This window comes from Elgaria multicarinata, chromosome 2 (genome assembly GCF_023053635.1).
Source record: "Elgaria multicarinata webbii isolate HBS135686 ecotype San Diego chromosome 2, rElgMul1.1.pri, whole genome shotgun sequence".
NCBI classification, from domain to species: domain Eukaryota; kingdom Metazoa; phylum Chordata; class Lepidosauria; order Squamata; family Anguidae; genus Elgaria; species Elgaria multicarinata.
Window position 1 is genome coordinate 44,705,489 of NC_086172.1, and position 26,276 is coordinate 44,731,764.

The window sequence follows — 26,276 nt, forward strand, 5'->3', positions numbered from 1 at the left end:
AATTATATTTAAAACTTTGGCAATAGGAGAATCAGTAGAACTGCTGTGGTATGACGGGTTCTGTCAGTCTGATGTATCATCATCATCATCATCATCATCATCTTGGTCCTTTGTAAGTATGGGAATGGATGAACCAGTCTGTAGAAAATCAAGCCACCAAAAATTATTAGAGAGTCTATTTAACTGCAATGAGAAATTCTAATGTGATTGACTACTAGTCAATATTTCATGATACAAATGTGGAACTACCCCAGTAATTTCCTACCACAATGAGTGATATATATGAATTGGACTCTTTATTTCTTATCCAGGGAAAAAGTAGAGGACAGTTTTGATTCTCTTAGGAGGAGAGGTTAATGAGTTTTCCCCTGCCTTTTTATGCTTTCCAAGGACTGAAAATGTGATTAGAATTTATCCACTAAATTAAGCCATAAATGCACTCTGCCCTAATAACTTTTTATCGAACATCACTATTTTAAGTACGAAAGGGTCTTACACAACTAGCTACAGACTTCATTTTTAGATTTGAGTCAGTTTTGTAGTGCAAAACGTTTGGTACAGGGGAGGAATAGCTCCTGCTTCTGCATTTCAAGTGGATTTTTAGAAGCTGGGAAGAAAAATAATATTCAGAAAGCCAAGAGAACAAAATTGATAATTACATTTTTTGCTCTTGTGATTTCGAAAAATCATGCCTGAAGTATGGTCCTAGACCATAATTGATGTGCTGAGCTAGCTTTCCTCAACTTAGTACCCTCTTGATGTTTTGGATTTCAATGCCATCAGTCCCAGCAAGTATGGACAGTGGCTGGGAATGCTGGGACTTGTGTTCTAAAGTATCTGTAGGGCATGAGGTGTCAGACATTTGGCTGACGCAAGCCTAGGGAGGAAGTCTGGGATTCCCCAGCAAACTCCTTTCCCACAAAAGACACGGGGCAATCTGAGCAGTCAGTCCTGTTGCAGGGATACCTCACTTGAGGTACCCAGAAACTTCTTTGACCCCATCCTGAGCCCTGCTGTGGTTCCTGACTCTCCGCTTTCGAGAGAACTGGTGGCAATAGACCAGGTGGGGTGCACAGTGTCATTGTTGGAACATCCACCTGGCTGCCACATGACCCTTTTGCTCATGGTATGCTTAACAGGAAGGGCCTATTTGGGAGACAGAGTCTACTTGGAGAAGGAAGACACAGCTATAGCCACTGAGGCAGCTGCTCCTGCTGGATCAGGAGCTTCCTGTATATAAGCCCTCAGTCTTCTCCAAGACCTTTGTTGGGTTGTCAGCTCTCATTGTCTTCCTCATTTAGAACCTAAGTTTGGAGAAGGCTGTGCTAAGCAGGATTATTTGAACTTCACTGGGTTCAGATGGCATGACTTTTTGCTGATCCCGCCCATATGAATGTCCACACAGGGGAGTAAATACTCGTATGTAAAATTGAACCCACAGTGAGTCATTTCATATGATTGTTTCCAAGTATAAAATCAGGTATTATTATTATTATTTATTTATATAGCACCATCAATGTACATGGTGCTGTACAATCTTAGGCCTTGGTGCAATAGATTTTGCATGTCTAGGCTATATTTGAACATTACAATACCATGTAGACATGCAGGAGTGTTGGATGTGGGGCAAGCTCACAGTTACTTCCATATGTTTGGGCTGGATCGGGAAATGGTATTATCTGATTTAGTCCACTAAAATCGTCTAGCTTAAGCATAGACTCTCTCAAGAAGTCATTATTTTAACCTTGTTTTTTCCCCATTGTTAAACTGTATTCTGGAGTGATCAGATTCATAGCTACCATGTCTTGGAAAGTGTTGACTCTGTCATTTGGTTTCCGTAATGCAATAAATATTGATCTCCACTTTTATGGGGTTACTGCAGAAGATTGCCTTGAGTGCCATTTTTTTTATAGAAAAGTGGGGCATAAATCAAATAAATAATAAAATAAATGTTATTGGCACAGTCTTATAAATCAGATTATTTTTGCTTAATTGAACTCTAGCCTTGTGATAAGAATTAATTTTATACTGACTTGAATAACTTTCTTAATTATATGGAATAGTCATTATGTTAACTTACTACACTGATTAATGTAATTCATCTTCCTTTTTTGTCATTTTTTTGAAATAGGAAGATCTGTTTTGGGGGAGGAAAATTAAAGGAATTAATAAGGAAAGCCCTCAAAACACCCACAAGTAAATGAGAAAGTAGCTGCAAAAAGTTTTCAGAATAACTGCTGATTTAATGGCACTTTTCTGAGAATTTTTCAATTGCTCGCAACTGAAAGTAGATGAAAAAAGTTTTTTTCCAGCTTTTCTGATGTGGCAGGAATGAGAAATCTGGAGCTGAGGGCAAGAATTTTAAGAATACAAATCATAGCTTCCATTTAAAAAATTCTAAAAAAAATCTCCTTTTACTTAAATAGTTGAAAGATAGAAGTAATTGTAATTGTTTAGATTAAAGCACACCCTTCCCCAGTCCTTTTCCTCCAGATGTGTCATGCTACAATTCCCAATATCCCCAGCTAGAATGGTTGACATGCTGGTTGCGGAGTATGGGAGTTGTAATCCCAACATAATAATAATAATAATAATAATAATAATAATAATAATAATAATAATGATGATGATGATAATAGGGTGACCATATGAAAAGGAGGACAGGGCTCCTGTATCTTTAACAGGTGTCTTGAAAAGGGAATTTCAGCAGGTGTCATTTGTATTTATGAAGAACCTGGTGAAATTTCCTCTTCATCACAACAGTTAAAGCTGCAGGTGCCCTGCCCTCTCTTAAATCTCGTTACTCTAGTATAGCTCCTGCACCTTTAACTGTGGTGATGAAGAGGGAATTTCACCAGGTTCTCCATATATACAAATAACACCTGCTGAAATTCCTTTTTCTGTACAGTTGTTAAAGATACAGGAGCCCTGTCCTCCTTTTCACATGGTCACCCTAAATAATAATAATAATAATAATAATAATTTATTTCTTACCCGCCTCTCCACTTGGATCGAGGCGGGGAACAACAGCGAATATAAAACACATAAAAACTGATTAAAACATAGTATACATGATTAAAACAGCCTAAAAACATCCTAAAAACATTCTAAAATTCCACTGGATAGGCCTTGTGCCAGGTTGGGGAAGGCTGAAGTAAGTGATTAAAGAAATGTTGATTTAACCAGAAGACACCTTTTTTAAATCAGTTAGCAGATTTTATTTTATTTTTAAATTGTCCATATTGGAAGTATTCACACAACCTGCAGAAAGCAAACTCAGCCTTAAGAGGTCTTTCCTACTCTGTGCGAGAGAACACAGAATGTCTCATCTAAGATCACACTTATTGTAACATACATGTGTACATCATTTATTTTTTAAAAAAGTTTATTTTCTTTAGAATTACTGTTTTTCTCAGACACACATTTATGGATTTAATAAAATTAAAATGTGTGACTCAACTAAAATTTCTAAACTTGGGTGACAGCCCTAATTGTAATATAATATAAAGATCTTTAATGTATTCAAAAATTCATTCATTTGATGTCTAAATAAATTAATTAATACAGTATACATGGCGCCTGTTTATTCTTGTGGCTGGACATGCCTTAAATCCAATGTTGCATAAGTGGGCTTAGACTCGTGTAACGGGGCTTCCCTTTGCTCTTCTCTTCTGCGCACACTCAAATTTGCTCTGGAGCTTCCCCCAACCTTCCATAAAAGATGGGGATTGGGAGTGGAAACCTGTTTTTGTTCCATTGGTGGATGGCCAGGTTGGATACAACCCCATATATCCTCAGTTTCAAATTGAGTTTGAGACACTGGTTTGACTGTGTTAACAAACTAAGTACGATATTCATTTGAATTGTATACCATGACATTGAAAAGTTTATATTTTATGTTGCACAACATTTGTGCCTAATCTGGAATTGGTGTGTTGGTAACTTTGGAACATAGGGATTTGAGCATAAGATTTAACAGAGTGCTTCAGTGCATGAAACTGCCTACTGGTGGATCATACTTTGGAAATTACATTCCTAAAGAGTGTTTTGAAGTGTGAATGAGGCTGGCATTTGCAATACTTGGCAATATGAATCCATCCATAGTGCATCTTAAGTTGCGAATTGTCTTGGAGTAAGAAAATCAATTTTTGCTATCTAAGTTTAGGGTACAAATAACACATTCCGCCATCCTGGCTGAGAAGAAGAGGAGAATGGAAGATGATTTTAATAGGAAAAGAGAACTTTTAGAATACAGCAGCTATGTGGTTGCCTGTCACTGCCACTTTATAGCAACTGCACAAAAGAGCAAGTTATAGCTTGTGTACCAGTTTACTATGTCTATCAGCGCTGGCTATGTAATTTACCTTGTTGCCAGGTGGTCTCAAGCGACCATTAATTATGTAGCAACCATTTTGTAAGAAGAAATCTTTGGCAAGCTGCCTTATACCAAGTCAGACCATTGGTCCATCTAGCACAGTATTGGCTACGTTGACTGGCAGCAGTTCTCCAGGGTTGCTTGTGTTATACTTATTAGATTATTGCACAAGGGGACAGATGCATATTCTGCCTCTCAGGCCCAATTAAAATAGCCACACCTTCTCATTCCAAAGGAAATTCTCAGTTTTGAGTAATAACAGTTCCTGCCTCTCTAGGGAAAGGTTGATGTAGCATCTTAAGAAATTCTGTTTCTCTGATGCTGTTGAGAGGATAGTTTGGGCATCAGATAAATGAGTTTTAATAGAATAGTTAAGTTCATCTATTTTATTTATAATCTATGGGCTCACACCAGATACCACTAGCTTCATTGTGTATATTGATCTCTTAAAGGACTCACACTAAGCAGGGGGTCAATAAGCCTTCCACCTCATGGAGAACATTTAGCCTCATGTGGTCCAAGTGTTTTCCACACCCCAACATTTGTAGGGATAAATCTAGTAGTATAGGAACAAGGGATGTCTTCAGCTGCTTTCCTCTACATCAGGGGTGGGCAATTTATGGCCCTCCAGATGTTTTAGACTTCAACTCCTATCATCCCTCACCATGGATAGCCACGAGTTGCCCACCCTGGCACTAGGTTCTTGCATAGTTCTGATATTGGCTTGATTTGGCCTTAAAGAGGAGTAAACACAATTGGAAGTTTCCAGTTTCCATCCTTCAAAATAAAAGAAACTAAAAGGAAGTAAGTGAAAGAGGCTAGGTGGTTATGTGCTGTATGCAAATACATTCTGCTTAATGCATTAAGCTGCTGAAGAAAGCAAGTGAACTTGACCACTGCATGGTTAATAATCAGAACAGTCTTGCATGCTCCTTTTGCCGCATAATGCTACACTACATAATATCCATTTGATCAGAATAAGGAATGCAATAACAAGAAATTAATTCACCTTTTGAATTGTGCCTGCTGTCCTTAGCAGCTGGATACTTCTTTTGCTATGCTCGTTTTGCAAAAGTTGTATCTGTTGCCTTGCCGATCCATTTTTGTTGTTCTTGCGTGATCCTGTTTTTGTGACTGTGTGACATTTTCTTAATATGTGTTTAGCAAGTGATAATAGTTCTGAGTCATGGCTGAGTGTGCCTGGGTGTTGGATTTAGTTTTCCCACAGCAAGACTTCATGGCCTGGTACACTGAAATATGAGTCTGCTTACAGTTTTCATGCTGAGGAACAGAAGAATAATGGACCGCAAAACACATTTCACTGCTATTAGCTTTTCAAGCAGATTGAGCTATTCGCTAGGAGGAAAAAGTGTGTGATGGCAATTATGCTTGTATCTGGTCTTTGCCCACTTGCTGTTTCCCAAAATGAGATGGTTGTCGTCTCTCTTTCTCACTCTCTCTTTCCTCAACCACCTCTGTCCTGGAGCAAAGGAGCTTATTTTATTGATTCTGGAAATTATCAGCCAAGACTAAACTGGAAATGAAGATTAGCCACATTGTCAGAATGTAAAGAAGTGGCTTATGATGTGTTGGAAATGTGCTCCATCATGCATGGGGAAATTGACATTGAATTGGGAGAAATGGTAAAATAGATTAAAAAATTGAATAGAAAAGAGTTATCAGTGAAGCTAACTACCTGTCTACTTGAAGGCATATTCTAGAAGGGATTGTCAGTATTAATCTGTCCTTATGTAATATGCCTCCTTATATAGGACGCTATTACAAAACCAGTTGTGCCACTAAGTAATTCATTCTTGTACTAGCAAAATGCCCGTTGCTGTGACTCGACTGACAGGGAAAAAAGGGTCCTGTTTATCACAGGAGAGTGTCTCTGGCTGCGCAATCCTCTTTTTAGTGAAAGGTGAGGAGAGGAAGAAGTAGGTTTTCCTTCCAATGCGATGGGTCACCAAGAACATTTTACTTCCTCCCATCCAAGTGCCCCCATAGGAATGAGGGACTGCCATGGTAACTGATACTGCCCTGAAGGAGCTAAATCCAGTGACCCATTCTTTCTTTCTTTTTTTTTCCAGATGATCTGTTTTTGCTTCCCATCCTGCCCAATAGCGTTGGCTGATTTCTGGAATTCTGTATACAAATAAAGCTTTGAAGTTCTTGATATCTTTGAATAGGATTGAAGTTGATCTTATAGCACACAAATCCCCCCCTCTGTCTTTTAATCTTATTCCTCTTCAGTTCACTGATGGCACACAAAATAAATATCATCCCAAAATAGCATCTGAAAGGTAGCAAGGTAATGTCAGGTTCTGGGTCCTGATGGCTAGTCTTCCATAGCTCGATGGCACAGTATAGGTCTTACATGTATGAGATTCTAAACCAGGGGTCGTGGTGTGGTGTCCCAAAGGCACCAGTGTGTCCCCCAACACCTTTTTTGGTGCCCAACGTAAGCCCTCAAGCCCTCCCACTTAAAAACACACACAACAAACCACATTTTCTTACTGGCAGCTGAGATTGCTGTGAAATAGGTTTCTGTTGGTGCTGAAAATTATCAGTTCAAAGGAGCTGTTTAGTGTTTGTGGTTCAAATCCCACCTCTGCTTTGTTTTCAGTGTCTGGGGCAGGTTTCTTCTCTTTTACCATACCTCCTGTGGCCGCTGTTTTGTGGTGGTGTCCAGGACTGTTTCTCAAATTGCGAAATGTGCCCACAGCCCCAAAAAGGTTGCCTGTCGATATTCTGAACAAGCAAAGCTGTTAGGCTGGGAAGGAGAGGTAGAAATGTGAGGGAGAAACTCAGCCCAGCTAAATAGGATCTGAACTGGAAGGACCTCTGGCTGTGATCATAGCCCACAACTATTCAGGAAAGAGAATTCTGGGCTATATGTGACCTCTTCCCCCCCCCCCCCAATGGTTCAAAATGAAGCCTCTCTCTCTTTCCCTGTCAGATACTGTTTCATCCATAATACTGAATGTAAAAGTGACCATTTCTAGATTTATCTTTAAAATGCAATATGTTTAATTTTTTTTCTTCCAGGATTTTCTTTACATTGGTACCCTTATGCACTCGCAATGCACTTGGGGGAAGGGAAGGCCATAAAACTGTAAAATACTGCCTGTGTATTAACAGCAACTTATTTATGAAGCTTGAATACATTTAGAGTGCACAACGCGCACTTCATTACATTTTGATGTGTTTACCGTGGCTCTTTTTCCCTCCCTCCAGGAATTCCAGAAAGGAACTTAATGACATACGATTTGAGTTTACTCCAGGCAGAGGTAAGACTTTTAATTGAAATTATGCTTTTATGGCTCCAAATGGTATTTCGGAAATTGATTTCTGTTTTATAGTTTTAATATAAATTAGCACTATGAAATCGCTTGTACCAACCAAATGTTTTATATTACACTACTTAACCAAAATAAAAGTAGTGCCAAGTATTTAAATTTTTAGTGGCATGGTTGTGGAGTGTTTGGTCCAAGGCAGAAGGTACTGTGGAGGTAGAGAGCCCTCTGCCAGTTTCTCTTGATCTAAGGAAATATAGCCCAAAGCCAATCTGACCTAAGAGATTTACAGCATATCCATTATTGATGCAACCATCTAATTGCTATGTCAAGTGTGGAGTGGTAAACCAAATTACTGAGGGCATGCCAATGTTGCTGTGTAAAATCTGGGAACCCTGGCACACTCTTGAGTTTATAATGTGAAGCACCAGTTAGCTGCATGAAGTGTAGAGCTACCCAAAAGTCTGAACAGTTCAAAAAGCCATTGATGTCTATAAATCACGAGATGAGTTTAAACACTTGCCTTTTATATACTAAAACTCCCCAGGGACTCACAAAGGGCATTCCTTCACCTCGATAATAGCACCTCCCTCTGGCGCACATAGGCAGGATCAAACTGTTGCTTCTTCCGGAGAGGAGCCTCCCTGACCAGCTCTGTCTAGCGAGCCATGAAGTTGGGCGAGCTGGTGCTCTTAAAAGCCCTGTTGCTTAGTAGCTTTTCCTCCCTCTTTCTTTCATTCTTCTCTATCTCCCTCCTTCCCCATCTGACAATCTTAGACAGGGACTGGGGTTTATTCCCACTTAGAGTCCTAGGACCGGGGTTGGAAGTCGTCTCCCCCCCACTCCGGTGGGTGGGCTGCCTGCAGCCATTTGGCCATCAGGAAGCAAATGCCTTCCGGGCCCAGCCCTGGCAGCAGGTGGGCAGCAGCCGAAGCAACCTGCTGGAGCAGGCCATTCACGCCCACAGCTCTGATGTCTCTCCCCTCTCTATAGGGTAGGAAGCGGATGCAGCACTCCCAATTTTGGCCACTGGCCTGTTCATCTAAATCCATCGAACAAGGGAAACGACAGCTTTGTCCTTCCAGTACCCTGATCAAGGCAAAAGGGGAGGGGGGAATCCAAGGTGGACTCAGTAGAACCTGAGTCCCACTTGGACCCAAGTGATAAAGAAGAAGGTATACTGGAAACAGATGCCTCCTAGGCCAGGCTTTTTTCATCAGCCTCTTCCCTGCACTTTTGATCAAAGCATCTTGCAGGCACCAGGTCTCTGGGGAAGCTCTGAAATCACAGTTAGCAGGCAGCTTGAGACAACAATGCGGAGAAGACAAAAGTCTGCCAAGCCCATATCTATTTGTCTTCCTGAATCCTTCGAGGAAACTTGGAAGTCAGAATGGGCTACCCCCTCTAAGCCAAAAGCAGTTCATAAGCTAATCAACAAGCTTTATTCTCTCCCAATTTGGAGTTCCAAGTTCCTGTTGTTGATGTCCCTTTGGTAGCCTTCACCTCCAATGTGGCAAACAGGGAAGGGATCCGTGTAAAATATGTGTAGAAGAGGCATTTCACAAAGATTTTGAAGCATCTTACTTGCTTTGGTGACTAACTCCTTTTTCTTTAGAGCAGTTTTTCTTGGGCGGAAGACACAGAAAGGGCCAACACTGCCTTCAAGCTCTCAAGGACCGCTTTAAGAAAATAGCTTTTACAGCAGCCTTACTGGTACACTCTCCTCTGGACACTTTTCAATTCAGTGGCAGAGCTGTTATTTCCATCACACTGGCCCAAAGTAATATTTGGCTGCATCACTGGGATATGGATCCTTGTTCTCAGCCTCAGCTATCTAACTTTCCTTTTGAGGATGCTGAGCTATTCGGGGGACTCTTGGACACTCTCTTGGTGGAAACCAAGGATAAGGGAAAAAGCACTACTGATGGGCAAGAAAGAAGAATGCAAACTAAGTCAACAATTCTCCTTTCATTCCCATAAAGAACACTTCTTAGAACCTCTCATCTGGAGGATTTAAACTCAGACAGAAACTGTCTTCAATTACTCCTCAAACAGCAAGAAGGGAAATAAAGTCAGCTAGCTCCAATGGCCATTGTTTTGCCAAATCAATAGTGGAAGCAATATCCAAAGCAGTGTTTCTCACATCCCTAGATCTCTAAGAGGCTTATCTCCACTTCCCCACCAAGGAATCTCAACGTTGCTACCTGTGGTTCTTTTGATAACAAACACTATCCTTCAGCCTCTCCTCTGGTCCTTGAGAGTTCACCAAGATCCTGGTGGCTCTTTTGTCACACCTCAGGAAGCAGATTATAAAGCTACACCCACACCGCGGCAGCGTTTTGATCCTCATGCCATCTCTCCACAAGAGCCTGCAGGACATCCAGACCATGCTAACCAGTCTGCAAACCCACAGGTTTGTAGCGAACATGAAGAGCCATTTAGTATCTACATAATGGATCATCCATCTGGGTATTACCCTGAACATGACGGAATACAGGATGTTCCTTACAAAGGAACATTGCTTAAACATTGAAGTCTTTGCTCTTCAAGCTTCTGAGACTGAAGCAGATGATCTCATGGAGCTGAATCATCTCCTGGGGATCTTGGTGTCTTGCCAGGAACTGGTATCCTGGGCACACCTTCACACCAGACCACTGCAATGTCATCTTTTACCCTTTATTACAATAGTCACAGCTATCTGAGAATTCCTGCCAAGTTAAAAGAGGAAGTGCCAAGTTGGAAAAAAACCCCTAAGATTGGACAACTGGAAGCAGGACACTCTCTGGATGTGCCTTCCAGGAGGACACTCGGCACATATGCCAGTCTGTTAGGGTGGGGAACCCACATAGGAAAGAAATCACCCAGGAGACCTGGATGGAATCAGAGAGACACCACATCATACATTGACTTGAGCTGAAAGCAGCCTTTTCGGGCCTTTGAGCTTTCCATGTGACAATCAGAAAAGACAATATCACAGCCAAGGTATATGTGAACAAACAAGGAGGTACTAAATGTGCATCCTTCAACAAGCTAGCTAAGAAGCTGCTAACCTGGGCAGAGGGCCACACCGAATCCATAGTGGGGGAACATCTGTCTAAAGTGAACAATCTGACCTTGGACTGGCTGAACTGGCAAGTGCTCAGGAAATCCAAGGGGACTCTAAATCCTCAGATATTCTAGAAACTGGTTCTCCAGTTCAGTCAATTGAGGACAGATCTGTTTGCCATCCTAGAAAGTGCTCAGGCTCCTAAGTTCATCTCAAGGTTTCCATGCCAGGTAGTAGGAACAAATGTTATGGGAGAACAAAGACCATTGGGGCTTCGTTATGCCTTACCTATGATTCCGTTCTTGTCAAGGGTAATTCACGAGATCAATAGAACTGTGGAAAAGGTTATTCTTATTGCTCCACACTAGCCCGGGCAACTGTGGTTTCAGAAGCTTGCAGACTCGGTAGCATCTTCCCCACAGAAGGGACTTACTGTTTCAGAGGCTGGTGCTTGATCGTAGACCAGAGTTCTTCCAGGTGATACCTTGGAGGATAATGGCAGTAACTGAAGAACCTTGGTTATCTGACAAAGGTTCTTTGAACCTTGTTGGCATCCAGAAGGGGCTCTACCTACAGGATATATCACATTACGTGGAAGACCTTCTCGACATGGTGCAAGGACAACGGGAAAGACTCTGGAGGGAGTTCAAGAAGTCTTGCGGTTCCTTCAGGTGGGGCTGTCTTAGTACAAACACCATCAAATGATAGGCAGCTCTCAACAGTGTTTTGGGATGAGAAGGCCAGCCATTTCCACCCTTTCCATCTGAAAAGGCTCTTGAGGGGTGGGGATTGCTCTCTTTTGTCTTCCAGCAGTCCACCATTTCCCCCACTTGGAATCTTATATTGTGTCTTACTAATCTTACAGTTATGTACTTCGCGTAGTTCCTCTGTTCTTTCCTTCTCTGAGGAGTTTCTCCACTCTGCCAGGGTGGCTCCTCTCTGTGAAAAGCAACAGTTTGGCCCAGCTTACGTGCTCCAGAGGAAGGCATGATTCTGGAGGTGAAGGAATGCCCTTTGTGAGGCTCTGAGAACAGAAATTCACAGTAAGGCCAATTTCTGGTGTGTTTTTTTTTCAAAATCACATGATTAAGACATTATCTAAAGCTATTGTAAGTTTAAGCTTTTAATCAAGAAAAAGGCTGCATGTACTCATGAGAACCGTGTGCTCAGCTAGACTTTCCTTTGAGAGATTTTTTTTATTGCAGCATGACTGTCAGCCAAAGACACAAACCACTTTTTTCTAAAAGAAAAAATTGTGCATCAGCATGTGTCTGGCTATCAGAGCTTCTGTGGTGAGGTCGCTTGAAACATCCAGCTGTGCACATGATTCTCCCTTGAGCATGCATATAGTTGCATTTTTAAACTGTGGCATCAAGTGCCACCATGTAATTGTAACAACCCATGATTCTATATGTGCAATTATCAACGATTCTATATGCGCAAGTGTTGTACTAGCTGTTGCGCAAGCTGTTCTCCAAATCGTTGCACAAGGCATTACATAACTCATTACGACTTTGTTAGACTAGGTGTTGCTTGCATTAGCTATGCTAATTCTAACAGCAGTTATGCAACTGCTAGCAGAAGGATGCCAACTTCTGTTATTTTTTCAGTAATATAACATTAGATATAACCCAGAATTAGGACAAACAGCACTAAGTCTAACAACATTGTAATGATGTGGACAATGATTTGCAGAAGGCCTTGTGCAGCACCTTGTACAACAGCTTGTTGAATTCCTTGTGGCAGTCACTTGTGCAGAACTTTACGCACAATGGCTTTGGGCATCCCTTGGGCTCAACAGCTTGGGCAGCACCTTGCCCAGTCGCTTGCACAGGCAGAATCAGCGTATTGGATTTGACATTTGTATAGGGATAAGACCAGGATTTCCATAAGTATTGGAAGCTTTGTGCTGAATGTCATCATTGGATACAATCCAATTATACGGGAATGTGTTGATTCCCGATATGATTGCTGAAACGTCTTAGCTTTTGAAGGATGACACAGACCAGGAAAAACACTTAGAATTCCCCCAATATACAGCCACTTTATATATTAATCAGCACCTCTAGGCCAGGATCACACCCTCCCTTTCCACGGGAGGATGCTTGTTTGTTAAAATGCTGCCCTTCCATTGCATTTTATATAGGCCCAGCACAAGTGTGTCCTTCCCAAGCTATTTATAAGCTTGGCTCTAGGTGTTCCTTGTGAATGGAAGGCTCCGTTAAAAGCGAGAGAACGGGGAGGACCCTGCGGCAAGCAACCCCTATTGATTTCTTAGATTTTCGCATTCATTCCAGTGAGGATATCGAATTACATACAAAGAAATTCCAGTGGCTAAATGAAGGCACTTCATAGGATTTGTGAAGAATTAAACGATTAACCCTGTGGAGTTCTGTCGAGTAGAAAATGAGAACTAGCAGTGGCAAAACACAAGGTGTCTCTAATGAAGGTAGTTTTGATTTAAGCACATTTTGGTAATGGGTGCTCATGGATTAAATATACTTTTAAAACAATTTGCCCAGGCATATTGGTTTTTGTTTTTCTGGTTTTATCATGACTAACGCATATTCATTTCACGTTTTGCACAGACACAGCAGATGGTGTATCTCAAGAGCTGTTCTCTGCAGGCCTGGTTGATGGCCACGATGTAGTTATAGGTAAATTATGTTTCATTCTGAAATTATGCAGTTGCTACAACTCAATGGAATAAATGGATACAGGCTCATTCACAACCTCTCCTGTCCTTGGCTTTTTGCAAAAAGGCCCTTGGTTAGCGAAATCTTTCTTTACTGCCATCTATTCACAAGAGAATCAGCAGTACCTCTGATATGCATTGGGAATAGTTTAAGCACTTTAATGTGGCTTAACAGAGAACTGTTCTTTTTCTTTTTTAGCTTTACTGTTCATCTTTGGCTCGTGATGGAGTTTTTACTATTCAGTAACCAATTCAGATTCATTTTAAAATGCTTTTGTATCTGTGGTATTAAGACCTATGCATGTAGTTCTAAAAATATGTGCTTCTGTTCTCTCTCCCCACTCCTGCCCTCCATCACTCAGAGTGAGATCTTTGTGTAACTGCACCTTATAAAAGCACCAACCTATCTTTTGGGCCTCGTCATCCTTAATGACTTCAGTAAGTCAGAAAAAACATGGTTTCCTTAATGTTTACCATAACATTTCCTGTTGGGAGGATATCTTGCGAATGAGAGAGTGCGCAACTGTCTCTGATCTGAAAACAGAGCCTATTGGATATAATCATTAAAGGGAGAAGATTTCTACTATGTTTTAAATTAGTCCTGCCTCTGGTGGGGAAGTCAAGGCTTTGTTCTGATAATCCTAAACCTGGAAAATCTCCAGGTTTAGTTTAATTGAGAGGGCAGAAAGAGTGAGTGAGTGAGTGCTTGTCACTCCATTCCCATTCTCTTAACTCGTAATGTTGTTTGCACTGGGCCTTAATCCTTATTGGGGAAAATAGACCTCTCTCCTCTTAATCAGAGGACATGCGCACACAGCCTACGTCCTTTTAGAAACTGTGTACAAGGGAGGGCACCCAGTACTTGGCTTCCTGCCTTTCATGGGTGGTGAGAGGCATACCATAGCAGGTACAGAACACTTGCGGTTCTACTTAAACCCTTTCCAAAAACTAAGGAACTGCATTAAACATTTGACTGAAATTAAGCTGGAAAAATCACATTCCTTTGGAAGTTCAGTTTTTATTCTTGTAAGGAGAAAATTAGAAGCCATGGGGGAAACTATGCCAAATGTGGAAGTAAGGCTACTTGCTTGTTGTATACACCTCTCGATTTATTGAAATGTCTACCTGTCTCCCCTTGCAAAATCTTGTTCTAGGTATTTTGTAGAGGGAAGGTTATAGACTAGCTTTCCTTGCACAACCTGGTGCGCTCCAGATACATTGGACTCTAACCCCCACTATCCCCAGCCAGTATGTCCGTGCTGACTGGGGATGGTGAGAGTTGTAGTTTGGAGGGCACCAGTTGAGGAAGGCTGGTATAGAGATTAGTTCAGTTAACCTTATTTTTAGGAAAAACAGATTCTATCAGTTCTTTTCCTCAAGCCCCACTTGAAAGCAGCTGATAAATTGCATTCCACTTTTCAGCTGAAGCATGCAGAAATTCAGCCTGTCCATAATGTGAGTGAAAACAAAATTCTGAGTTCTGTGAAAGCCTGGTGAGATTTGTTCTTGCCATAGATTATTTTAAAAATACATCTTGGGAACTATAGGAGTGGGAAGTTAGGAGAATGTGGTGATGGGTAGCATTAATCTCTGGCGCTTTTTCCTGATGTTATACCAACCATTTTCCAGAGGTAATCTGGAAGCATAGGACAGAATCCAATTCAACACTAGTGATTTGTATTAGTGCAAGTGCCAAATTGGGTATGCCCATATCCCGCAACACACATTTACGTGGAAAGCTTAATTGCCGTGTTCATGGCTAAGAACTGTTTAAAAGAATTCAAGCATGCTATTCGATTATTCATGAAGTTTTGACTCCGGTTGCCTGAGGTCAAGCAAAGTATTACTTGAAGGTTGAAATAACAATAGCTCTTGGCTATTTGGCTGGAGATGGAAGAGAGACCAGGCCTTGCACTTGTGCTATGATTTTTCACTCTTTCCCCTAAAAGAAATCAAGAGGAGTGAATAGCACTTCTAACTGCATTTGCTTGGGTCCATTGTTTGTTGTATCTGCCATTGACCCTTCAGTCTACATTCAGATTGTAAGTTTTACATGTAGGAACTTACCTTTTGTTTTTGGTATTCCGTAAAGCAGTATTTAGCCTGATGGTACTAACAAAAATAATATTGATAATCCCTTTCCCAGAGCAGAACCATCCACACATTTACCTTGCTTGTTAATTCCTTCACAGATTAATTCTTAGAATAGTAGTAAACAAACTGCCCTATGTCAGATGGTTCCACAGTGTTACGGTAGAGATGAAGGGGAACTGCGCCTCCAAGCCCAAAAGATATCCCAAGCTCATTTCAGACGAACCTGGGGGAAATCTCCACAACCTTATCGATCATCTTTGCAAACATTCTCCAACTTTTGTAGCTGGACCTTAGAGCCAGAACAGTAAGCACTAAGAAGGTCCCTTTTTGGACCTAGATGACTACATTTGACTTCCTAGGGAGTGGCATTCCCAAAACAATCTCTTGTTGAGCATCTGTTGGGCATTGAGTTCTTTTCTGTATCCTTGGTCATAGCGGGGGATGGAAAAGAAGAGCAGTGACACAGGATGGTCTTTTGAAAGGACATGAGCTGTGAGAGTGGTTTTTTTTTTTATCTCACAAGACTTGTGCCAGTAGTGATCACAACTTTCCAAGTACCTTGGGTAGCAGCCCAATGGTATACATGTGGATAATGACTCAAATATTGGATCTACTGACTTCTAGAGGCATTGAGAGCATTGTGTTGCCACCTGAAACTCACTGTTCTTGAAAACAAAGACGGTAATCTGAAGGTGACGTGGCACAACCAAAGGCACAGTTACAAGATGGGGGATACTTGGCTCAGCAATACTACAAACGAGAAGGATCTTGGAATTGTTGTAGATTGCAAGCTGAATATGAGCCAACAGTGCGATATGGCTGCAAGAAAGGCAAATGCTATTTTATTATTGTTATTATTATTTATTTATATAGCACCATCAATGTACATGGTGCTGTACAGAGTAAAACAGTAAATAGCAAGACCCTGCCGCATAGGCTTACATTCTAATAAAATCATAATAAAACAATAAGGAGGGGAAGAGAATGCAAACAGGCACATTTGGGCTGCATTAATAGAAGTATCGCTTCCAAATCACGTGAGGTACTGGTTCCTCTCTATTTGGCCCTGGTTAGGCCTCATCTAGAGTATTGCGTCCAGTTCTGGGCTCCACAATTCAAGAAGGATGCAGACAAGCTGGAGCGTGTTCAGAGGAGGGCAACCAGGATGATCAGGGGTCTGGAAACAAAGCCCTATGAAGAGAGACTGAAAGAACTGGGCATGTTTAGCCTGGAGAAGAGAAGATTGAGGGGAGACATGATAGCACTCTTCAAATACTTAAAAGGTTGTCACACAGAGGAGGGCCAGGATCTCTTCTCGATCCTCCCAGAGTGCAGGACACGGAATAATGGACTCAAGTTAAAGGAAGCCAGATTCCAGCTGGACATCAGGAAAAACTTCCTGACTGTTAGAGCAGTGCGACAATGGAATCAGTTACCTAGGGAGGTTGTGGGCTCTCCCACACTAGAGGCCTTCAAGAGGCAGCTGGACAAGCATCTGTCGGGGATGCTTTAGGGTGGATTCCTGCATTGAGCAGGGGGTTGGACTCGATGGCCTTGTAGGCCCCTTCCAACTCTGCTATTCTATGATTCTATGTAGTTGGGCCAATGGGAGGAACTCTCAGTGTGATACCATCATCCCCAAGAGCTTTGCCAGGGGAATGAGTCTTCTTGAGGGTTGCTTGTGTCTTGAATTTCCATATCTCATGAGAGAGTGGGAGAGCCTCCAAATTAAATTTTATTCCTGGATATGCTAAACTGAGTCCCGGCAACTCTGAGTCCAGTTGTACTCATCTTTTGTACCACCTTTGTCATGCTCCCACTGGTGGAATCCTCAGGGAGCTCATAGAATAGCCCATGAAGAACACTACAGTACTGCCCACGTCAGAAGTCCAAGAGGAGCCTGGGCCCTCAGGAGAAATGGCCACAGGTCCATCCCCACAAGAGGTGGTGGACTACCTCTGAGGTAGAGGCAGAGCAACCCCAAGTCCTCAAGAGTTAGGCCAGAGGAATCTCTGTGAGGAGGAGAGCCTGTTTACACAGGAGAACTTCACGTGAGCAAGCCTCTTCTGACAATCATAGAATCATAGAATAGTAGAGTTGGAAGGGGCCTATAAGGCCATCGAGTCCAACCCCCGCTCAATGCAGGAATCCACCTTAAAGCATACCCAACAGATGGTTGTTCAGCTGCCTCTTTAATGTAGGACTTTTGCCAGAGGGCCTGTGATGAACTACAACTGAGCTCTAAGTGGTGCTCTGGGAGCTTAGGCTATATAAACTTTCAGTTCCAGACTAGCCACAACTGGAAACAAAGTCTTGCTATCAGCTCCAGTGACTTGTACCCTTGTTCTCTGACCTTGCTCCATGACTGACTCTTCGTGCTACTGGCCTTTAGGCTCCTGCCCAACTCTGCTTCTTGAACTGCATCTGTGTCTGTCTGTTTATCTCCATTTGGACCTTGGCCATGGCTCAGATCTCTGTTTTGGAACTCACTCTCTTCCTCTTGTCTGGCACTGTGCCTTTGGCCATTGTCTATTTATTGACTACTCCTGCCTAGAACTGCTTTTTTTGCTGAAGTGATACCTCTCTGCTTGACCTTTGCCTGTTCATTGACTTGGGCTCTGGCCTTTTATTTGCCTTATCACTGAATGTAACCCGGCTGCAGGAGGACAACCTTTTAATGTCCACATTCTGATTCCCTTGTGTCCCGCATATAAGTGTACTGTGCTTTCTCAGCGCCAAATTAGACATAGTGCAAAATGTGTGGCATTACAACAAGAGGGGGTGGAACTGGATGCATGGCTCCCATCTTCAGGTGGGGTTCCAGCTGATTGAATGGTCCTTCTTACCAAGAAAAAATAAACCTCTCCACTTTGGAAAACTAGATGGTCAGGATGAACTAGAGCACTTCCTATATTTTTGTTTGGAGAACTAATTAGCCAGGTGAGCCTCCACCTTCAGCCCAGGCATAGGTTTTACCACCTTAGTGTGAAACTAGGGACTTGTTTCTTGGGTTCTAAATGAAAACTTTCTGTTCTTAACTGACTGCCATTGTGTCATTTTGAGAGTGAAGTGCAGAATTTTTATAAACACAATTTATAAACATATATAAGGGGAACGAAGTATGCAGCCTTATACTGAACCATTGGGTAATCAAGCCTCCTATGAGTGGTAGTGGCTCCCCAGGGTTTCAACAAGATTATTTCCCAACTCTACCTGGGAAAAGGGATTGAATCTCAGATCTCCTGCAAGCAGAGCATGGGCTCTATCACTGAGCTACATCCTTTCCCCATAAAATAAGGGCTACCATAGGAAGTTGCCTTATACTGAATCAGAACATTCATATCTAGCTTGGTGTTGCATACACTGACTGGCAGTGTCTCTCCAGAGTTTCAGGCAGGGGGTATTGGGGACTGCACCTGGGGCCAGCCATTTGCATGCAAAGTGTGTGCTCTACTACTATGCTACAACTGGTACTGACAAACTGGATATGAAATCTCTGGTATAAAATAATTGTAAATACCACCGGAGGAACGTTCTGTCCTGTCCTGTTTTGCCTATGGGATTTATAAAGCTGCCTTTACTCTTTGAATTTACTCTGAATATCTATTCAGGGTAATAGAATCTTATGCTTTGGTAAGCAAGAGGTGTTAAAATAGTGTACAAAATAGATTTCTGGAAAGACCAAGTAAAGAGGAATTGTTTGTTAGGCTTTGTGCAATGTACTTTAAAAAGAAAAAAAAAACCATAAAAGGTTAAGTGAAATGGCACACTATAACATAATTTCTTAGTGGTGCAGAAAGACCCCCTGCAGGTTGGTCAGATATCTGAGAGTGAACTTGCTTAAGGATATAAAAATAACAGTGTTCTCTCTTTTGAAAAATCCCATGGTGAGTTATTTTGTGACTTAGTTTGCTTTTATATGTAAAAGTTGCTGGCTTCAGTTTATATTTTAAAAAGAGATCAAAGTATCTACATACAGTCTCTCCCTAATTTGCAATGGCATTTGTAGTTTAAGCACAAGAGAATATTGTAAAGCTTTTGAAGACTTGCCATTTTTTTTATCTTGCATCATTTTCTTTGCCTATTTATTCTCTCATCTTACACACCTCTGTCTCTCGATACATTCATCTAGTTGAAGGTTGAGCTTCAATTTCTTTTTGTGCAAATTTCCATCCTGTTCATTAAAGTCCCATGATAAGTTACAGAAACCCATGATTGCATCAGATAAATGGGTGGGTGGGGGGGGAATGGAGAATCTCAAAACACCTTTGCAAAGAACCAGGAAGCAATTTTGAATTGTTTGCTCATAACGCTTAGAGCTTAGCTATTTCACATTACACTCATCAGGTGAGAACACGAACCACCCAGCCTGTTGAGAAGTTGAAATATTCCCCTAATGACAGGCAGAAAACACAATAAGGGGTTCATAGTCAAATTCACAGGGGAGAAGAAATTGCTGGCTGTCATGGTTTACTGTCTATGTCGTCTCTCTTTTCTCAGAGGTTAATTTTTCCTAGGAACTGAGAGGGTGGAGGTTAGGGAATGGGATCCGGAGAGGTTTCACATGAGGAATATAGTACCACTCTCTGTCTCTTTCATATTATTTGACATTAGATATCATTAAACCTATGTGGTGTAGTTTAATAATCTGATTGAAATCTGAGTTTATAATAAAGATTAAAATATAATTCTAGTAAACATATAAGTAGAATAGAAACAGAATTACCCTAATAAATGACAGCTAATTGGGATGGATGATGATGATGATGATGATGATGATGATGGAAATAACAGGATTAGAAAGATTCCTGTTAATACTGAAACCATTAATGTCTCTTTGGGAAGGAAGGAGCAATGACATTTGAAACCAAAGGAGGGGATTTTAAAAGCACTTGATCTATACAATCAAACTTAGTTATTATTATTTATTTATATAGCACCATCAATGTACATGGTGCTGTACAGATAACACAGTAAATAGCAAGACCCTGCCGCATTGGGGTGGAGCATTTATGACATGGATGACACTGACATGCTGCCAGAAAATCTGAACGATACGTCTATTGTAACGTCTGCAAATACTGCATGGGGGCATCACAACCATATCATGGGAAGTACTTGTAAATGTTGGTGGGGATATGGTGGTGGACTTGCCACTGGAATACCATTTGTGACATTGTCTTCTACTCTTAGAGCAGACATAAGAACATAAGAAGTGCCCTGCTGGATCAGACCGAGGGTCCACCTAGTCCAGCACTCTGTTCACACAGCGGCCAGCCAGCCGTCGGCCAGGGATGAACAAGCAGGACATGGTGCAACAGCACCTTCCCACCCATGTTCTCTATTCACTCAAATAGAGGTAGCACATAACCATTAGGGCTAATAGCCATTGATAGCCTTCTCCTCCAGGAATGTATCCAGAGAGCTTCAGCTATTGGGCGGTATAGGAATGCAATAAATAAATAAATAATAAAATAAAATAAATAATAACCCCCCTTTTAAAGCCATCTAAATTGGTGGCCATCACGACATCTCGTGGTAGTGAATTTCATAATTTATGTGCTGTGTGAAGAGGTACTTCCTTTTGTTTGTCCTGAATTTCCCATCAATCAGCTTCATTGGATGACCCCAGGTTCTAGTATAATTATTATTATTTATTTATTTATTGCATTTCTATACCGCCCAATAGCCGAAGCTCTCTGGGTGGTTTACAACAACAACAACAATAATAAATTTCTTACCCGCCTCTCCACTTGGATCGAGGCAGGGAACAACCGTGAATATAAAACACATTAAAAACTGATTAAAAATATAGCAGACATGACTAAAACATCCGTATTTTGTGAAAGGGAGAAAAATTTCTCCCTATCCACCTCCTCCACACCATGCATAATTTTGTACACCTCTATCATGTCTCCCCTACGTAATTTGTAACACCAGCTACGTACTACAGCCTGTCAGGTGCTCACTAACCCCTCACTGCCACCCATATTTACTGTCCCACAGCAATGGGTTTATCAAGTCCATGGTGGGGCACCAGACATGGCTGCATGATGGATCACATGTTGTGCAGATCTTAAATAAGTTTACCCCCACTTATAGAGATAAGCTGTTATCTCAGGAATCAGACAGTTCCAGCTAACCATTTTTTCCCCTTTCTGTAGTAATCTCTTTTCTTCCTGTGGGAAATCTCAGGCCCAAGGGCCAAATCTAGCTCTCGAGCGTTCTCCAGATGGCCTAACCTTCTTTCCCCCAGACACCGATTGTTTGCTGGTTTTCTGCTTCTTATAAATAAATGCCTTTAGTTATTAACTGTATACAGCATCACTTTCTGTGTATTCCACTGTTTTCATGCTTTGTTTTTCACAGTTGCTGCTAATTTACAAAAAATAGTAGATGACCCCAAGGCCTTGAAAACATTAACCTTTAAGCTGGTAAGTAAAGTACTGTTACCGATTAAAATAATGTAAGTAAATAGAAAGCAATTACTGATTTCAGCCAGGTTTTCTTAATTTCTAGTGCTTTATTAGCTGCCTTTCTGCTCTGAACACTGACCTTTTCAACGTTTTATTACCCTACACAAACTGAAAGAGGAAAATGGAAAACACTTTTAATGGCCTTTTTAAAATTCACTAACTGGAAAGAATATTGCACCAAAAAAAGAAAAGAAAAAAAAGCTTTACTTCAAAGTGTGGTAAGCTTGTAAAGCCTGGCATATATCCACAGGTTCAACAGCTGCTCTTGAAGTCATTATTATTATTATTATTATTTATTTATTTATTTATATAGCACCATCAATGTACATGGTGCTGACTGTCCAAGTCATATGGCTATTGATGCTTCAAGTTTATTAGCTGACAATGGCCAATGCATTCTGATTGGAACCAGTTGAACTAATGGGCATGGAGTAGCTAATTTACAACAAAGTAGACAGCAATGCACAGAGGGGAATTGGCATTCTTCTGTGTAAAAGAGCTCTGTGTTTGGGAATTGTAGGAAGGGCTGCATATTTCCTGAGGTCCACAGTGCAGTAATGGACATGCACACAATTCATGTCCTTTAGCTGCTGTTGCATGTACTGATGGTTTGCAATGCTTACACAGCATGCTCCTTCCCACTCTACCATATTGGGGCTGATTTACACATACACATACTAATTCTCTATGCTCTGTAACTTGCAGATAACAATCTGAATGGCTTCTGTAGGTACATGATGGCTTGGATCTTAAGATAAATTAACTTAGGGTGCAATCCTATGCATGTTGACACAGAAAAAGAGTCCTACAATTCTCAGCATGCCCCAGCTGAAGGGATGCTGAGAGATGTAGGAGTTTTAGCTGTCTAAATATGCATCGGATTGTGTCCTGAAGGATGTTCACAAAAGAGAAGTTTGCCATTCTCCCCCTTCCCAAGCTGCTCCATTGAACAGCTTTCTGGAGGGTTGGGGACTCTTCTGAACAATGTGGATTGGAGGGCCTGGAGGGCTCTTGGGGGAGGGGGAAAACTCCCCAAATCTCATGGAGAACTGCCCAATTATGAGTGATCTCCTCTACCCCCAGCAGCCTCCCTACTAGGAGGATCCCATATGTTCTGCTTATTTCAGAAGGAGGACAGATAGAAGCAATAGAGCTTTGGCTATTGGGCAGTATAAAAATGTAATAAATAAATGGGGAAATGTGAGAATTTATGTAGCACTGTCATGTGCCCAGAAAGATTACTTCTTTTGAAGCTGTGCTAGAGTCCTGGAATATCTTAGGAGTGTTATGTAGGTGAAAATTGATGCATTTTTCTAGTGGTGCATTTTATAGGAACCAAACTGGGGAACTTGGAGCTAAAACGATTTTACTGTCCCCAGCAACATAGGCTTAACAAGAATTGTACAGAAATTTAGAATGGACCACAGTGCCTGCTGGTGCCCAAGTTACTAAGATCTATTTAGAAAGCCGGGACTGAAGGTGGGTGGGAGGGATTAATGTGGAAATATGTAATGTGATGGAAAACAGTGGTGGAATGCTCCAATTTATTTATTTATTTATTTTATTTTATTGCATTTATATACCGCCCCATAGCCAAAGCTTTCTGGGCAGTTTACCAAAGTTAAAAACAGTAAACAAGCAAGGGACTATCAAATAAAGCCATCAAATTACAATAATAGCCACTTGTGGCCAGGCTGCATTTCAGTGGTATGACATAGCCAGTGAATGAATGTAATTGGTGCATCCGGGAAATAATTTAGGATGAATGGCATTCAGGTTACTCAAAATAAGCATGATGGCAATAGAAGCAATTGCCTTAGCAATTGAAGCCCTCATCTATACGACAGCTGAATGGCTTCTCATTAAATTTTAACCCTTGTTTTTGCTGATTCGAATTAGTCAGCGAGCGTCACAGTGCAGCAGCAACAGTGATTTATATCAAGTGTGCTTGATGCTGCGCACATTCTCACATAGGAGGGACAAGTAACACAGTAAATTCTAAATGCGGAGATCCGCATATTTATATGGGTGAAAGGAGAGGCCAGTGTGGTGTTGCCCTGCAGGGTCATGCCCCGGGTTGCAGCCCAGCACCTGAACTAACCCCCAAGGGTCTCTCCACTCACCCACCCAGCTTCCTTCTCCCACCGGCTGCACGTCACCAGCATTTGCTGTCAAAACTGCAAGCAGTCATTGGAGGAGACAGCTGCCCAGCTCAGACTTTCCCGTCCCACCAGCCTCATCCTTTTGCCTTTCAGACACACACACACACACACACTTATATGGGTGAAAGGAGAGGCCAGTGTGCTGTTGCCCTACAGAGTTGCAGCCCAGCACTACCCCCCCCCCCCAAGGAATTGTCGCTGCTCCCCAGAGCACAGCGGCATCAGTGGGGAAAGGAATGAGTGTACTTGAACGAGGCAGCAGACAAGGGCGAGTGGGGACATTTTGCTCGCTGCCTGTTCACCATCTTTGTTGTCAAATTCAAGTTGAAAACGTCGGGAAAGAACAATAGGTGGAAAGGAGGGAAATCGGCCAATCACATCGAAGCTACGGCCACATGTCATAATGCAATTTACCCCCAAGGACACATAACCGTAATGCGATGCAAAGTTGGACGTTAGCCTAAAAGTCACTGTAAAATGGAAATCCAAATATGCGCGTTATCGCGGGTAAAAGCCGCCGCTGAGTCATGTGTCCAAAAACGAGAATCTCCGCATTTACCTCAGTATAAAGAGCCCGTTTAGATGTGCCCCAATATGAGTGCAGAGAATTTCTAGAGATGCAGAATGGGTTTATAGTGGAGTAGCCTCAGCTGGAGCTTGCAGTCAGCAAATCTCAGCAAATTGTTCTCTTTTTCACTACTTGCTGTATTACAGTATGTATACTCCAGGAGGCTTGTGTTCTATAGTCTTTATTAGAGGACCCCTTTCTGCTCTTAGGATAAGTGGTGCACTTTATGTATTTGGCATACACGGAGTGCCTTTGCATAGAAACTGCATTACTTTTAATCATCATTATAAGGGTCAATAAGAGATTGAGGTTTAGATGGAAGAGAAAAACAGAACTTACAAATATTTGTCTTTTCTACAAGCGTTTTTTGTGGAATTGTATTGGCTTACTTAACGAAATATTATTTTAGAGGATCCCCAAAGTGGGGTTCTACTGACTTAGGCATAATTGGGGACTTATAAAGTAGCAATGGAAAGTGCCAGGCATCTAATGCATGTCCATTTTAAGGCTCTTCTCTTGGTATAAGCAGTCAACACTGCAATTTTAGGCATAAAAGGTATTCAACTACCAAAAAGATAAGGCATCTTTACCGCTGTGATCATTGAACATCGTAACAAAACATTTAGCTTATTTATTATTTATTGATGCCGTTCCTTAAACTGTTTTACCAATAAAATTGTTTCTCAGCTTTACCCTATGGAAAGTAACAAAACTGCATGGAAATAGCAAGTGTGTTTGTGCCCATTTTAGCAAAAAATATTTATGGATGCACAGCTTTTTGAATGCTGTGTTGCAAAAGGGAATCATTTATATCGCAGGTTTATGGCAAAGGCCAAAACACAAACAAAAAACGCAGCAGGAGCATACAAGAGGAACCTGTTTCTAAAATCAGTAATAATAAAAGAAACAAAATCTTTTCTGCCCGTAGAAGTAGTCCATACAAAAACAGCTTAAAAGGCACATGTTCACAGAGCAATTAGGACATATTAACACTTCTGGGAGCATTGGCACAGGGTAGTTAATTGCCGAAGTGCTGAATGCACGTTCTTGACAATTGTATCAGTCTCTGTTGTTTAAAGCGTTGGACAACTATGACTTATTTTTCACAAAACTAGCATGCCCTAAGGAGGGAGAGGGTTGTGTGTGTCTTCAAGTTGTTGGTTTAATTACTAATATTGATTCAAAGATCTGTCTTCTAGATAAAATAAATGTGAACTTCAGTTAATGAAGGTCAGGTACATTAATACAATTTTGTTTACTAGGAAATGAACTAAGGCTGACTTTCGGTGGGGGAACTGTCTTAAAATAAAAGACACCATCTTTTATTTTAAGATGTATAGAACATGATTTTATGCTTAAACTAATCAGACTCTCATAAAACACACAGGTCAACCCCTACTTAAATAGGGCCCCCTGTTGCTACTATTAATTACCCATACGGATGCCTTCACAACATCCCCAGTCTTACAGATACCTTCCGTCATCTGCATATATGCAGATTTTATTTATGTCTCATATAAGTAAAAATTATCCTGCAAGCATGTATGAGGGACCATTTCTTGGC

The 26,276-nt window shown here is 41.4% G+C and overlaps 1 protein-coding gene across 3 annotated transcripts in view; it reads left to right on the top strand.

The window, feature by feature from the left end:
* The window catches only part of STK39 (serine/threonine kinase 39), a 131,798-nt gene that overhangs the window by 104,615 nt on the left and 907 nt on the right, over positions 1-26,276 (top strand). For 2 of the 3 annotated variants that reach the window (XM_063116429.1, XM_063116430.1), the window contains exons 15-17: positions 7,613-7,665; positions 13,306-13,374; positions 21,876-21,940. In XM_063116429.1, the coding sequence (XP_062972499.1) occupies positions 7,613-7,665; positions 13,306-13,374; positions 21,876-21,940 (187 nt within the window). The remainder of the gene's footprint in view (positions 1-7,612; positions 7,666-13,305; positions 13,375-21,875; positions 21,941-26,276) is intronic. The other variant, XM_063116431.1, reaches the window with a different exon arrangement.